Raw genomic sequence first — 18096 nt, forward strand, 5'->3', positions numbered from 1 at the left:
TTATGAGTTTGAATGGGTCCGTTATTATGTCGGTATTCTCTGTTGTTTATGAGTTTGAATGGGTCCGTTATTATGTCGGTATTCTCTGTTGTTTACGAGTTTGAATGGGTCCGTTATTGTGTCGATATTCTCTGTTGTTTACGAGTTTGAATGGGTCCGTTATTGTGTCGATATTCTCTGTTGTTTATGAGTTTGAATGGGTCCGTTATTGTGTCGGTATTCTCTGTTGTTTATGAGTTTGAATGGGTCCGTTATTGTGTCGGTATTCTCTGTTGTTTATGAGTTTGAATGGGTCCGTTATTGTGTCGGTATTCTCTGTTGTTTATGAGTTTGAATGGGTCCGTTATTGTGTCGGTATTCTCTGTTGTTTATGAGTTTGAATGGGTCCGTTATTGTGTCGGTATTCTCTGTTGTTTATGAGTTTGAATGGGTCCGTTATTGTGTCGGTATTCTCTGTTGTTTACGAGTTTGAATGGGTCCGTTATTGTGTCGGTATTCTCTGTTGTTTACGAGTTTGAATGGGTCCGTTATTATGTCGGTATTCTCTGTTGTTTATGAGTTTGAATGGGTCCGTTATTGTGTCGGTATTCTCTGTTGTTTATGAGTTTGAATGGGTCCGTCATTGTGTCGATATTCTCTGTTGTTTACGAGTTTGAATGGGTCCGTTATTGTGTCGATATTCTCTGTTGTTTATGAGTTTGAATGGGTCCGTTATTGTGTCGGTATTCTCTGTTGTTTATGAGTTTGAATGGGTCCGTTATTGTGTCGGTATTCTCTGTTGTTTATGAGTTTGAATGGGTCCGTTATTGTGTCGGTATTCTCTGTTGTTTATGAGTTTGAATGGGTCCGTTATTGTGTCGGTATTCTCTGTTGTTTATGAGTTTGAATGGGTCCGTTATTGTGTCAGTATTCTCTGTTGTTTATGAGTTTGAATGGGTCCGTTATTATGTCGGTATTCTCTGTTGTTTACGAGTTTGAATGGGTCCGTTATTGTGTCGATATTCTCTGTTGTTTACGAGTTTGAATGGGTCCGTTATTGTGTCGATATTCTCTGTTGTTTATGAGTTTGAATGGGTCCGTTATTGTGTCGGTATTCTCTGTTGTTTATGAGTTTGAATGGGTCCGTTATTGTGTCGGTATTCTCTGTTGTTTATGAGTTTGAATGGGTCCGTTATTGTGTCGGTATTCTCTGTTGTTTATGAGTTTGAATGGGTCCGTTATTGTGTCGGTATTCTCTGTTGTTTATGAGTTTGAATGGGTCCGTTATTGTGTCAGTATTCTCTGTTGTTTATGAGTTTGAATGGGTCCGTTATTGTGTCGGTATTCTCTGTTGTTTTTATCTCCACACCGAATTGACGCGCTTTATGCTTATGAGAATGAAAGCGGTTTCTTAACGGTTTAGAGGAAGACGGTGCATATATTTACACATCACTATATCATTATGCCACTAAGAAAACGTAATTGTTGAATTCAGCTGTTCTTCAATTGTACAATGCCGTCTAAAGAAGACCTCAGGTAACTTAACAGCGATAATGATGCATGTAATTTAAACTACAATGTATCTGAAACCATATAGCGATAACGATACATAAGTATATGAAACCATTTTAACTCGATATGCCTTATTTATTTGATGATACTTTAAAAATAGACTGAATACAATCGTTCTACATAGCTATTATTGTATTATTTACCAATCGAATTAAGCAGGTATCTACCGCAGTGCCTATACGCAGCCTTTTAGCTTATACATGTGTGTGTTCGAATGGGCGTGAAATCATCGATTCCTAAACATTCGTTTAAGAGATCAATCGATGTGTTTTATGTGTAATATTTTGTTTGTTTTTCGTTGTAGAAGGAAGAGTAACAGGAAATACCGTTATCAATATCGACTATGTTTCCAGGATCTCCACAAGTCCGTCCCTCTATCTCCGGACAAAGGACTGTATAGACACATCCTAGTGTGATAGCTCTCCACATAAGTCAACAAACACATTTTCTAATTTACGGATAATAAATACGTGTAATGGGTTAAAATTGACAGATCATACCTTGACGTAGCCGGATAATTAAACAAGTCCCTCGCGTGTGTACGTCGGACTCGACAGTGTGTAATGGACTGAGCCGGGTAGATAATGATGGACATACAGACGTTTATGTAGGAAGGTAGTGAAACAAACAAGGCCGATTTATACCCCACAACTCTACATTGACATGACGGCCAGTGTTTCATCATCATCCACACGACATGCGGACGTGCTTTCAATAACTTGGATATCTAGCCCTCTTCGTCATTGCCATGATACAACGCGCCAAAGTGGACCGAAACAGCGACATGACTGTACGCAATAACCAAACACTTTTGTTTCGCCATGAAATATCCAGCCTTGCTCAAACAAAGTCGTCATCCAAGACAAATACGGACCACGGGAGATCACGGACGGGCTGAGCCCACTAAAGAAAAGATTTAATGTTTTTTGTAGTAATCCTGTTATTTGTATAAACCGCAGGGTTCACTACTATGTACACAGCGTAAATCTTTGAATACAGGTATGTTCTTTTTACCTGTCGTGTATCTAGATCTGTGAGAGCAATTAACACAATCAGACGAGACCAACGTCCATTGGATTACGTCGACATGTCCCTCTGTAGTCTTAAGCATCGGATGCTTGAGTAATGACCACATGGATGACCTGTCTGGCGCTAGTCGAACTTAAACTTGTGTAACAGGGGGTTGACGACCCGAAGACCATCATACATCAGTTGTTAATAGCAATTCCTAGAAGGTTCAGACTCAATGGATTTTCACCTCTTTTATGGATTCCTTTGATTTTTTTTATTTATTTAGTTTTTTTTTTTTTTTTTTTGCAAGCGGGGTGACGAGAACTTAACTACATAGAAAAATACAGTCTTGCTATCTCAATATAGATACTCGATTTACTTTTTCAGTAGGTTAGGCGGACATGCCACATTTCCATGATGTTTCTTAGAAACCCATTGGAAACCATTTTCAGTGTCTTTAAACAATAACGACAAAGAAATGGCACAATAAGAAAATAGTGAACGCTTCTCACATTCCAAAATACAACGTATCTCGCGTGGCTGACATATTGGGATCAACTCGTCATCAAACATATCGCTTTAAAATGGCGGCTATTTCTGCCGTGTTGGTGACAGATCGTCAGCAACGACCGAAAACGTCTATAGCATGCCCTCTACCGCGTGTGGAAGGGGCACCCTCTAAGGACAGTCGCCTCAATATCCTCCGCCTCAAAAGGAGAATCGATCAGAAAAGGAAAGAAAGGTCACTAACGATCAATGAAGTTCCCATGATGCTCCTACCGAAGGCAAGTGTCAGAACCGCGTATGACCTCATGAACCTTCGCGGGGACGCATGCGTGATCCCTGATCAGGATTACAATGCTTTACATCTGTCAACATTACATCCGGATGCGGATTACATGCGCGTGCGACACAATTCGTCACGAGTGTCATTTCGGAGTAAGAGTAGATGCTCCCGACCTTCATCAAGAAGCGATTTAGACAGTGGATTCGGTTCCCTCAGAAGGGGTGTCACTTTCGACGACCTGAGTCTAAGTCAGTCAACAGTGTACAAATCCAGTGACGATTTAGACGCGTATTCTGACGAGGAAGACGTTAAGCAGTCATCCTCAATATCCCCGGAAGAAACAATGTCTTTCTCCTCCTTTCTTCCTCCAATTGATAGTGATCTACCAGAACATCTGGACAGCTACGGTGAAACTATCTCAATCGCAGAACCTTATCATGAAAAATCCAAGAGAAACAAGTTCTTGGACTCTTGGCGTCGGAGTCGTTCCCGGCCAATCACGCCCTCGTGCAACATTGAACCTTGTCATGAAGACTCGTGTCTGATTTGTAAGGGTTTCATGTCCGAAAGGGACCGGATACAGAAGTGCTTTGGTGGTGTGCAGAATTTCTTAGACTGGATATTTTCAAAATGGGGAAAGGTAAGTGTTTTCTCTGTTTTTAGCCAATCAGTTAAAATTGTGAATGATGTATATGTTCTTTACTAGAACTAATGATTCCCATATACACACTAACACCAAACCAATATTTGTACAGTTGTTTAAGATTGGCGATTCATAAATAATGATATGATTACATTCTTGTCGAGAAATTTCAAATAACACATTTTTGATATAAATATTTAATGGACACAATTGTAGAATAGTTCACACAAACTGAATATTTTAACACAGTGTATTAAAAAGGAAGTAAATGTACATTGTATGTATTTGTTCTCCGCAACGAAGTATAGCGTGCAATGTTTTTCATAATTTATGCAAACACAATGTCAATTTAAGTTGGTCTTTACCATGTTTGGATAAGACTGAATTAACCATTAAGATTGTCGCTGGTATCCCATTTTCTATGTTGGTACACAAGCCGGCGGTAGTCGGGATGGAACTTCTCTCAAATGTTGACTCGATGTCTCACTCCTGACCCCCGCTGTTTATATTGGCGAGAAAATATCGTAACCTTCAATTATATTAACACATTAACGCCGTGATTGATGTTTGTTTTTGTACAAAGTCAATATGTTATGGTCAAGGAGTCCGGCCAGGGCCTATTGTGTACAGTGTTAATACCAGGCCATCCAACGACCTTTAGTGATGTTATCGAAAAATCCTAAACTTATGAAAATATCTACGAACTCAAGAAATAATGGTGATAGATATTCTGTTATCTTTGGTTGGTGCTTACACACGTTTTTGTACGATAATTACATCGGTAACTTTCCGTGTGGAAGTCAATAGCTTATTGAAGACTTTCAGGCCGAAGCCTAGTCACACTATTGTGTAGAACACTGTTTGTGATTATATTGACCCGACAGTTAATAAGATGACTTATTGGAGATTGTTCATTAGTATGATTAATATATAGAACCCCACTACCTATGTTAAATACAGCTCACTCTTATCCGTGCCTCTCACCTTATCAGTGCGATTTCATAAGTTTCGAGCTCATAGTTCTATTGAATTGACCTTCAAAAGTCACTTAAGTAAAGGAACGATTAACCTTATTCGTCAATAACCATATTAACAAATCTTTAATAAAAATGTTTGTTTTGTAAAATAAAAACATCAAAAAAGGAAAGCATTATTTCAAATAGATATATAAGCAGTAGCTGGAACAGAGGAGAGAGTTTGTAAGGAACGCCATAACAAGACCAGGGAATGGAGGTGGCGGATGGAGTAACCAATTCCTCGCCATGTAAACAGCAAGCTCGGAAAGGTTTCACGGTGGTCACAAAGTATTCATTATAGCAGGATTGTAAATTTAGTAAATCAAAAAAGTCGTCAGAATGACGCATTGTGATCTTTGCGATAAAACCAATACTGTTCTGCATGTGTGTGACCTTTTTATAGATCCACGGTCAAAGGAATGAATAGGACGTAGTACTTATAGAAACTACTATTAACACCATATAACGTATTATAGCTCATAGGGGTTCTAATACTTTAATAGTTCTCGTAAAATTTCTTGAAAGATAAATTAATTGATTAATTAAATTAGCTAGAATTTGGACTGAGTAACTTAAAGAGGCTTGCCCGCAGAGAGATCAGAAAAATTGGCTAATAGAAAAAGATTTTTTACACATGACAGATTGTTGGAATTGTTGAGTTTTTCATTTTATTTTCCTTATAAAACGCTGAAAAGTGATATTAAAACCTCATTTTTAAATATTATTTATTTAATCGCAACCCGCAATAAGTCTAATTTGATTGACACATCAAAGAAACAAGCACGTGCAAAGTGCCGCACAGTGATAACTTCAAAGGCAGAGGCGATTTACAAAGAAGATTTGCCGTTATATTCCATACATTTCCCTCTCAGGTTGAGTTTTAAAACGTCTTTTAAATACATATTTTGTAATTGTTTTCAAGAAATAAAGTCGGAAAGCCTCTAATTTTGTCACATAGAAACGTGTACTGAAGTTTATTTAGTGATCGGAGATGTGCCGTTTACCGGTCCGTCTGCGGGTAAGCCTCTTTAATCTTGGAACATCAAAAATCTGTTTAAATATTCTCCAAAAAGATAAATATAAGATCTAGATCTGTGTACCGGTTAATTGTTACTTCCTGGTCTTTGTGTTGACAACACTATAATATTGTTATACTGTGTCTATAACGTTACAGGGCTATATCTTATCTCAGTAATACTGTGTCTACAGGACTATATCTTATCTCAGTGATACTGTGTCTACAGGACTATATCTTATCTCAGTGATATTGTGTCTACAGGGCTATATCTTATCTCAGTGATACTGTGTCTACAGGACTATATCTTATCTCAGTAATACTGTGTCTACAGGACTATATCTTATCTCAGTGATACTGTGTCTACATGGCTATATCTTATCTCAGTGATACTGTGTCTACAGGGCTATATCTTATCTCAGTGATACTGTGTCTACAGGACTATATCTTATCTCAGTGATACTGTGTCTACAGGGCTATATCTTATCTCAGTGATACTGTGTCTACAGGACTATATCTTATCTCAGTAATACTGTGTCTATAACGTTACAGGGCTATATCTTATCTCAGTAATACTGTGTCTATAACGTTACAGGGCTATATTTTATCTCAGTAATACTGTGTCTACAGGACTATATCTTATCTCAGTGATACTGTGTCTACATGGCTATATCTTATCTCAGTGATACTGTGTCTACAGGACTATATCTTATCTCAGTAATACTGTGTCTACAGGACTATATCTTATCTCAGTAATACTGTGTCTACAGGACTATATCTTATCTCAGTGATACTGTGTCTACAGGGCTATATCTTATCTCAGTGATACTGTGTCTACAGGACTATATCTTATCTCAGTAATACTGTGTCTACAGGACTATATCTTATCTCAGTGATACTGTGTCTACAGGACTATATCTTATCTCAGTGATACTGTGTCTACAGGACTATATCTTATCTCAGTGATACTGTGTCTACAGGACTATATCTTATCTCAGTAATACTGTGTCTACAGGGCTATATCTTATCTTAGTGATACTGTGTCTACAGGACTATATCTTATCTCAGTGATACTGTGTCTACGGGGATATATCTTATCTCAGTGATACTGTGTCTACAGGACTATATCTTATCTCAGTAATACTGTGTCTACAGGACTATATCTTATCTCAGTAATACTGTGTCTACAGGGCTATATCTTATCTCAGTAATACTGTGTCTACAGGACTATATCTTATCTCAGTGATACTGTGTCTACAGGACTATATCTTATCTCAGTAAAACTGTGTCTACAGGACTATATCTTATCTCTTATCTCAGTGATACTGTGTCTACAGGACTATATCTTATCTCAGTAATACTGTGTCTACAGGTCTATATCTTATCTCAGTAATACTGTGTCTACAGGACTATATCTTACCTCAGTGATACTGTGTCTAGAGGACTATATCTTATCTCAGTGATACTGTGTCTACAGGACTATATCTTATCTCAGTAATACTGTGTCTACAGGACTATATCTTATCTCAGTAATACTGTGTCTACAGGACTATATCTTATCTCAGTGATACTGTGTCTACAGGACTATATCTTATTTCAGTAATACTGTGTCTACAGGACTATATCTTATCTCAGTGATACTGTGTCTACAGGACTATATCTTATCTCAGTGATACTGTGTCTACAGGACTATATCTTATCTCAGTGATACCGTGTCTACAGGACTATATCTTATCTCAGTGATACCGTGTCTACAGGGCTATATCTTATCTCAGTGATACTGTATCTACAGGGCTATATCTTATCTCAGTGATACCGTGTCTACAGGACTATATCTTATCTCAGTGATACCGTGTCTACAGGACTATATCTTATCTCAGTGATACCGTGTCTACAGGACTATATCTTATCTCAGTGATACCGTGTCTACAGGACTATATCTTATCTCAGTGATACCGTGTCTACAGGACTATATCTTATCTCAGTGATACCGTGTCTACAGGACTATATCTTATCTCAGTGATACCGTGTCTACAGGACTATATCTTATCTCAGTGATACTGTGTCTACAGGGCTATATCTTATCTCAGTGATACTGTGTCTACAGGACTATATCTTATCTCAGTGATACTGTGTCTACAGGGCTATATCTTATCTCAGTAATACTGTGTCTACAGGACTATATCTTATCTCAGTAATACCGTGTCTACAGGGCTATATCTTATCTTAGTGATACTGTGTCTACAGGGCTATATCTTATCTCAGTAATAATGTGTCTACAGGACTATATCTTATCTCAGTAATACTGTGTCTACAGGACTATATCTTATCTCAGTAATACTGTGTCTACAGTACTATATCTTATCTCAGTGATACTGTGTCTACAGTACTATATCTTATCTCAGTAATACTGTGTCTACCACAGGGCTATATCTTATCTCAGTAATACTGCGTCTACAGGACTATATCTTATCTCTTATCTCAGTGATACTGTGTCTACAGGACTATATCTTATCTCAGTGATACTGTGTCTACAGGACTATATCTTATCTCAGTGATACTGTGTCTACAGGGCTATGTCTTACCTCAGTGATACTGTGTCTACAGGACTATATCTTATCTCAGTAATAATGTGTCTACAGGACTATATCTTATCTCAGTGATACTGTGTCTACAGGACTATATCTTATCTCAGTGATACCGTGTCTACAGGACTATATCTTATCTCAGTGATACCATGTCTACATGTATCTTATCTCAGTGATACTGTGTCTACAGGGCTATATCTTATCTCAGTGATACTGTGTCTACAGGACTATATCTTATCTCAGTAATACTGTGTCTACAGGACTATATCTTATCTCAGTGATACTGTGTCTACGGTTCTATATCTTATCTCAATAATACTGTGTCTACAGGACTATATCTTATCTCAGTAATACTGTGTCTACGGTTCTATATCTTATCTCAGTAATACTGTGTCTACAGGACTATATCTTATCTCAATAATACTGTGTCTACAGGACTATATCTTATCTCAGTGATACTGTGTCTACAGGACTATATCTTATCTCAGTGATACTGTGTCTACAGGACTATATCTTATCTCAGTGATACTGTGTCTACAATGTCATCAATCATTTCCTCGTGTAAAAAATTCACCAGAACTTTGTTTGAAGTGTTCAGTATTAACCACTCTCTGTTTAAATATCTTTTTAGAAGATTATGTTAAGATATTTTACTGCTGTTCCAACTTTTCTCGATAGAATACTTCTGCTTTAAACGCTGGTGTAACAAGCTATATAACCATATAAAGAGATTAATGCGTACAAGTATTTATATTATCATCATTGTTATAAAATATGTTGAGTTTTTCCATTTTGAAAGTTTTTATAAGAATATGACGAAGTCGCTGAACTAGGACATCACAGAAGTCACTCAAGACTTAGATTGATGTCATCCAGTGAGTCAGTGATTCAGGACCATAACACATAACCTGGTCTATTTGTCTGCCTCTGTAGCCCGGGCACCTTACAGAATTGTCTGTGTTAGAAACCTTGATACATTTATGGAATGCCACTCTCATTGACTGGGTAATCTTTCAAAAATGTTTTTTTTTTTTGTGTGTAAATGGACTTAAAAACATTTCAGAACCAATTATTTTTGACGGTAATTCTCAGTCTTTTTTCTCCTGTAAATGCAAACCAGCAATTTGGATATTATGGCCATCATTTATGTGTTATTAACTGTAAGAAGAACACCATATTAGTATGCTAAAATTTCACAATTGGAGAAAAGATACTATGGAAACTGGAACATTTGGATGTTATAAATGCTAAGTTTGTGGTCTGTGACAAAGTGTATATCCGTTTCTCTATAAGCTATTAAAAAGCAAAATGCCAAATATAATTGAAGTGAAATTAATTCTACGACACTTATATGTACATACTGGCCATCCAATTAATCTATTTGAGTAAGAGTAACGCCGATTAAACTCTTATAAATGGTGAGTGCGCCTATTGTTAAGCTGTGTGGTCAGTGAGATTACGGCCCCTACAAACAATAGCCTGGTAAGGTGTATCGAGCAGTAGATTATTGGTACGGAGACATTATGTAACGCCTCCATTGAGTCCCAGGTCAAGTATATAATTTCTCTGATTGCAATTGGAAGAAGGCTTTTGTTATATTTTTATTTTGGGGCGCTTTGCGTACCCTTAATTTCAGACATATCAGTCCAATATTTGCCTAATTAGTGGTTTTATTATCTTGCTGATCTTTGTCTTGAACATCAGGAATTTTGATGATTTAACGTCCATGTCTAGAATTGAAACTTTTAAATATTTCTATAACAATTTTCATATATTGATATCTGATAACCAATATCTTCCTAGTTTCAGTAATAACATACCGTCACTACTGTCAATTTCAATTCCTTCTATTAAATGATTTTACCATTTGTTTACTGTACTGAAGAAGCTTATGCGAAAGCTACGGTCAAACCCAGTTACAATATCAATATCCGATTGGCATTGATATATAAACTAAGAATTGTAGTTGGGTATGAAATTACTTTGAGAACCTATGTCGCTGATTTGTGTATTTTCAAGACATTAATTCTATTGTAATTTTCTTACTGATAGTGCGTTTAGAATGCACCTTTTAGTACAGGTTTAAGTAGCTCATTAAGCGACATTTGATTTCAAATATCCCAATATACGTACAAATAGTAAGGTGAAAATAACAATAATATATCACAGCATTATAGGAGGAAAGATCACGTGACACTGTTTTAATGATTGAGGAACACTCTACAATCGGCGACAAATCTCTACAAGATTTACTGATTTTGTTGAATTGACCAAACTGGAATAGTGTAAGACAAATGAAATGAAAAGCGTTAAAAATATATGTTCACGTTACAATTGTTTTGTTTTTGTGGAACATTTTGTTGCATATTTCAAGGAAATTGTAGTGTTGATTGGCTTTACTGGGAAGGCAGTATTGGAGCATATTCTGGTCGCGAAGAAAGCATGACAATTTGAAAGTGATGGTGTAAATAACTGCTGCGTTATATCAGATTCGATCGCATTCAACAGTTTTTATTGTGTAAGTTGTGTAACGTCATTTTCTGGAATGCTTATTTTTAAATTCTATAACGTACTGGTGTTTTATACATATCCTTCAAAGTTTGTATGTTAAAGTAACTTCATGGTATTTCATATATATTATCATTTAAGGTTTGTATGTTAAAGTTAAATTAATGGTATTTTATATATATCATCCTTCAAAGTTTGCGTGAAAAACTCTTTAATTTAATTTACTTAATTTTATTTAATCCGGTAATTTAATTTTCATATCACATTTGTATTTATAGAATTAAACTAAACTATATTATTTACAATCATGATCATTAAGTTAAAGTATTTGGTAGTATGTTTATAAATTACATTATTTATTTGTACATATATATGTATGATATATATGTCTATAAATTATGTTATTTATAAGTATCCTTATCAAGTTAAAGTATTTGGTAGTTTATTTGTATATTAGATTGTATGTTACACCTATACTGTTATATAAATGTAAGCCTTATGTATATGTTTTACTTTTTGTGTAATTGATATCTTAAAAGAAATGTTTCCCATGTTTAATTTAAAACACAAGTATCTGTCATACACATTTAATATGGTTGTTTAGTTGTTACCAACGTCAATACGCGTGTCAGAGGGATGGTCATAAATCACCCAAACATTCTACTCTTACAATAAATCATGTATTGTGGACGAGAGAGGGGAGCTTTTGGGACACACATATAAAACATGACATTTACTATACCGAGTTCAGAATCGAAAGTCACATAAAATGGTTTTAAGTGATATCACAATATTTACAATTGCCTCGAGACTAGGATAGATTTCACCTGTACATGTCTGGGTTATGTTACTATCCGAGACGACGAGTAGGTAGGGGGCACATTAAACCCAGGAGTGCTGTAATATTGGACACTTCAAACAGAGTTCTAGCGAGTTTTTCACACGATCAAAACAGACATATAAATGTGTTTTCTCGGTACATGTGTTATGATCTCTACGACCTACACATTTAACACTCAATACATTTTTCGTGATTTTATTTATAGTCTTAATCGTCTCGACGACAACCACAACAAATATCAACATCTTACCACAGTATCATATTTACAGTTTTAATCAGTTTAAATATCTTGTAGATAAATCTCCCCCAAATCTCCTCGCCAATCAGCTTGATGCTATGTGGAGGAGAAGAAGCAACTTTTCGTAGCGTTTTATTCATGTAACATAACGCGGCTACGTACTGTACCATTTTTAATAGCTTGGGATAACCTTACCTTATTAACTTTTAGCATGCAATATCTTATACTATTATTTTGTTTTATAGTGTCTAAATAAGTCATAAATGGCTGGACATATCTTACTTCGAAAGAGAAATATTTTATGATGTATTTTATATGTTGTAAGTTATTTGACACTCTAATAAATAATTGAACTTGAACTTTAAATTGAATGATATATACAATGTACCATTATTTCTTATCCGGAATATAACTGTGAAAAGTACATTATTTCATAATGTTAATTATTAAGCAGTTATGTATCAAATAATTAATAATTTAAATTGGTGAAGGTACTGAGGATGTGTACTGGCAGTGAGAAGGATTATGATTTATTGTGTGTCAGTAAAGCAGTCTACCTACGTCGGCAAGACCAGATAAACCACATACATGTTCTTCATCTTACAAAACTCTACACAAGTTTTCATACTTTTGTTTTTGATGTTCTTTATCTATTCTGATCGTTTATATCTGTATCGCCGTCTCTGTTAAAATACAATATAAGTATAATTATACCTGGTACATCCTCGTTACGGAAAGGGCCCAAGTTGTGCAACTTTTGCCCAAATCCATTTACTTTTATCTGCAATACAATTTATTTAAACTAAAACTAAACTTAAGTAATTAATAATTTACAAACTTGATTAGTGTATGATGTGTACCGTACCGTAGTCAGTGATATTGATATAATAGAACAGAGAAGTCCACGTTATTTCAGGGACAATGTACTGTATACTCTGTATTTAATAACATTACATTGTATATAACATATATATCCCGCCACTTTATCACTAGCCCACCACCTCTGGGTTGCGAGTTCGAAACCTACGTGGGGCAGTTGCCAGGTACTGACCGTAGGCCGGTGGTTTTTCTCCTGGTACTCCGGCTTTCCTCCACCTCCAAAACCTGGCACGTCCTTAAATGACCCTGGCTGTTAATAGGACGCTAAACAAAAACAAACCAAACCAAACCAAAACCAAACCAAAGTGATATAGAACCCTATAATCATATAAAACACAACACTATAACACTATTACTACATTTGACCTTACAGTATGTCGGATTGCTCGGCTCCACCCCCGCGTGATTTGGTCATTGGGTATTATCATGGGAAAAATCGAGAATCCAACATCAACGTTTCATCTGAAGATACTAATACAATTTAGGATGTATCTAGAATTATCCGTCTGCCCAACCACTCAACAATTGACTCAATGGTCATGTCGGGTAACCAGAACAATTACAGGGGATGAAGGGACGAATGTATACATCATACAATCCGTACGAGGAATTCAAAGAAAAACAATATCATACTACCTTACTTAGTCTCCGGCCCTGAGCCGACCATTGAGACTTAGTTTCCGGGCCTAGGTCTGCCATTGAGACTTAGTCTCCGGGCCTAGGTCTGCCATTGAGACTTAGAATCCGGCCCTGAGCCGACCATTGAGACTTAGACTCTGGGCCTGGGTCTGCCATTGATACTTAGACTCCGGGCCTGGGCCTGCCATTGAGACTTAGTCTCCGGGCCTGGGTCTGCCATTGAGACTTAGTCTCCGGGCCTGGGTCTGCCATTGAGACTTAGACTCCGGGCCTGGGTCTGCCATTGATACTTAGACTCCGGGCCTGGGTCTGCCATTGAGACTTAGTCTCCGGGCCTGGGTCTGCCATTGAGACTTAGTCTCCGGGCCTGGGTCTGCCATTGAGACTTAGACTCCGGGCCTGGGTCTGCCATTGAGACTTAGACTCCGGGCCTGGGTCTGCCATTGAGACTTAGACTCCGGGCCTGGGTCTGCCATTGATACTTAGACTCCGGGCCTGGGTCTGCCATTGAGACTTAGTCTCCGGGCCTGGGTCTGCCATTGAGACTTAGTCTCCGGGCCTGGGTCTGCCATTGAGACTTAGACTCCGGGCCTGGGTCTGCCATTGAGACTTAGACTCCGGGCCTGGGTCTGCCATTGAGACTTAGTCTCCGGGCCTGGGTCTGCCATTGAGACTTAGACTCCGGGCCTGGGTCTGCCATTGAGACTTAGTCTCCAGGCCTGGGTCTGCCATTGAGACTTAGTCTCCGGGCCTGGGTCTACCATTGAGACTTAGACTCCGGGCCTGGGTCTGCCATTGAGACTTAGACTCCGGGCCTAGGCCTGGCATTGAGACTTAAACTCCGGGCCTAGGCCTGCCATTGAGACTTAGACTCCGGGCCTGGGTCTGCCATTGAGACTTAGACTCCGGGCCTGGGTCTGCCATTGAGACTTAGACTCCGGGCCTGGGTCTGCCATTGAGACTTATACTCCGGGCCTGGGTCTGCCATTGAGACTTAGACTCCGGGCCTAGACCTGTCATTGAGACGTAGTCTCCGGGCCTGGGCCTGCCATTGAGACATAGTCTCCGGGACAAGGCCTGCCGTTGATACTTAGTCTCCAGGCCTATGCCTGCCATTGAGACTTAGACTCCGGGCCTAGGCCTGCCGTTGAGATTTAGACTCCGGGCCTGGGTCTACAATTGAGACTTAGACTCCGGGCCTAGGCCTGCCATTGAGACTTAGACTCCGGGCCTAGGCCTGCCGTTGATACTTAGACTCCGGGCCTGGGTCTACCATTGAGACTTAGACTCCGGGCCTGGGTCTACCATTGAGACTTAGACTCCGGGCCTAGGCCTGCCGTTGATACTTAGACTCCGGGCCTGGGTCTGCCATTGAGACTTAGACTCCGGGCCTAGGTCTGTCATTGAGACTTAGACTCCGGGCCTGGGTCTACCATTGAGACTTAGACTCCGGGCCTGGGTCTACCATTGAGACTTAGACTCCGGGCCTAGGCCTGCCGTTGATACTTAGACTCCGGGCCTGGGTCTGCCATTGAGACTTAGACTCCGGGCCTAGGTCTGTCATTGAGACTTAGACTCCGGGCCTGGGTCTGTCGTTGATACTTAGACTCCGGGCCTAGGCCTGCCGTTGATAACCTAAACGATTGAGAATACCTTCAGACAAAGGATACACTTATCTTACCCTGACTGGACTCTGGGTCCTTACAGTTCCCGCTAATTAGTTGTGGATAATACCAAGGGAAATGTCGGGGCCCTGCCGTTAACATATGGGAATGAGGATAGCTCGACCATACAGTAAGTTTCCCCCGTGGACGGTCTGCCTCCATCCCTGGACGAATAAGCATACATGTACATCATGCTAGGTACGAAGAGAACACTAAACATGCTACCATTGGCAAAACTCCTTGGGATTTTTGTCCTTTGACCATATTCTGGATCTACATTCATATCTGCTGGATATGAAATAACTTTCAAAAGCATACTCTAAGGATTGGTATTGACTGTGTTCCGCCCATGGAAAACCATTACTGGGTATTACACAATGAGTGTACGTATGGTACATCTGGTCCTTGTCCACTCGTCCGTCGGGAGTTAGCTCCGGAGATATAACATGGAAAGTGTACCATCCCCAAAAGATAGTTTGGGATGAAGAGACAAACCTCGCACGTGCTGCTGTGGTTTTTGACAATGTAATCTTGGAACTTTCCTTGTGATACCCCGACCAAATAATAATACCCCGACCAAATAATACCACATAACCATAACTAGATGTGTTTGTCAGACCTATTACCATATAACCATAGCTAGATGTGTCTGTCAGACCTATTACCATATAACCATAACTGGATGTGTCTGTCAGACCTATTACCATATAACCATAACTAGATGTGTCTGTCAGACCTATTACCATATAACCATAGCTAGATGTGTCTGTCAGACCTATTACCATATAACCATAGCTAGATGAGTCTGGTCAGACCTATTACCATATAACCATAACTAGATGTGTCTGGTCAGACCTATTACCATATAACCATAACTAGATGTGTCTGTCAGACCTATTACCATATAACCATAGCTAGATGTGTCTGTCAGACCTATTACCATATAACCATAGCTAGATGTGTCTGTCAGACCTATTACCATATAACCATAGCTAGATGAGTCTGTCTATTACCATATAACCATAACTAGATGTGTCTGTCAGACCTATTACCATATAACCATAGCTAGATGTGTCTGTCAGACCTATTACGATATAACCATAACTAGATGAGTCTGTCAGACCTATTACCATATAACTATAACTAGATGTGTCTGTCAGACCTATTACCATATAACCATAGCTAGATGTGTCTGTCAGACCTATTACCATATAACCATAGCTAGATGAGTCTGGTCAGACCTATTACCATATAACTATAACTAGATGTGTCTGTCAGACCTATTACCATATAACCATAGCTAGATGTGTCTGTCAGACCTATTACCATATAACCATAACTGGATGTGTCTGGTCAGACCTATTACCGTATAACCATAGCTAGATGAGCCTGTCAGACCTATTACCATGTAACTATCGCTAGATGTGTCTGATCAGACCTATTACCATATAACCATAGCTAGATGAGTCTGTCAGACCTATTACCATATAACCATAGCTAGATGAGTCTGTCAGACCTATTACCATATAACCATAGCTAGATGAGTCTGTCTATTACCATATAACCATAGCTAGATGTGTCTGTCAGACCTATTACCATATAACCATAACTAGATGTGTCTGTCAGACCTATTACCATATAACCATAACTAGATGAGTCTGTCAGACCTATTACCATATAACCATAGCTAGATGTGTCTGTCAGACCTATTACCATATAACCATAGCTAGATGAGTCTGTCAGACCTATTACCATATAACCATAACTAGATGTGTCTGGTCAGATCTATTACCATATAACCATAGCTAGATGAGTCTGTCAGACCTATTACCATATAACCATAGCTAGATGTGTCTGGTCAGACCTATTACCATATAACCATAACTAAATGAGTCTGTCAGACCTATTACCATATAACCACAACTAGATGTGTCTGGTCAGAGCTATTACCATATAACCATAACTAGATGTATCTGTCAGACCTATTACCATATAACCATAACTAGATGTGTCTGGTCAGAGCTATTACCATATAACCATAACTAGATGAGTCTGTCAGACCTATTACCAGATAACCATAACTAGATGTGTCTGGTCAGACCTATTATCATATAACCATAGCTAGATGTGTCTGGTCAGATCTATTACCATATAACCACAACTAGATGAGTCTGTCAGACCTATTACCATATAACCATAGCTAGATGAGTCTGTCAGACCTATTATCATATAACCATAGCTAGATGTGTCTGTCAGACCTATTACCATATAACCATAGCTAGATGTGTCTGTCAGACCTATTATCATATAACCATAGCTAGATGTGTCTGGTCAGATCTATTACCATATAACCACAACTAGATGAGTCTGTCAGACCTATTACCATATAACCATAGCTAGATGTGTCTGTCAGACCTATTATCATATAACCATAGCTAGATGTGTCTGGTCAGATCTATTACCATATAACCACAACTAGATGAGTCTGTCAGACCTATTACCATATAACCATAGCTAGATGAGTCTGTCAGACCTATTACCATATAACCATAGCTAGATGAGTCTGTCAGACCTATTACCATATAACCATAGCTAGATGAGTCTGTCAGACCTATTACCATATAACCATAGCTAGATGAGTCTGTCAGACCTATTATCATATAACCATAACTAGATGTGTCTGTCAGACCTATTACCATATAACCGTAGCTAGATG

General features: G+C 38.5%; 1 protein-coding gene across 8 annotated transcripts in view; it reads left to right on the forward strand.

Annotated features, from left to right (window-relative positions):
• The window catches only part of LOC117333393, a 110249-nt gene that overhangs the window by 14818 nt on the left and 77335 nt on the right, over positions 1 to 18096 (forward strand). For all 8 annotated transcript variants that reach the window (XM_033892668.1, XM_033892667.1, XM_033892672.1 and 5 more), the window contains exon 2: positions 1856 to 3989. In XM_033892668.1, coding sequence (XP_033748559.1) covers positions 3147 to 3989 — 843 coding nt within the window. In that variant the 5' untranslated portion in view covers positions 1856 to 3146. The remainder of the gene's footprint in view (positions 1 to 1855; positions 3990 to 18096) is intronic.

Source organism: Pecten maximus, chromosome 8 (genome assembly GCF_902652985.1).
Source record: "Pecten maximus chromosome 8, xPecMax1.1, whole genome shotgun sequence".
NCBI lineage: Eukaryota > Metazoa > Mollusca > Bivalvia > Pectinida > Pectinidae > Pecten > Pecten maximus.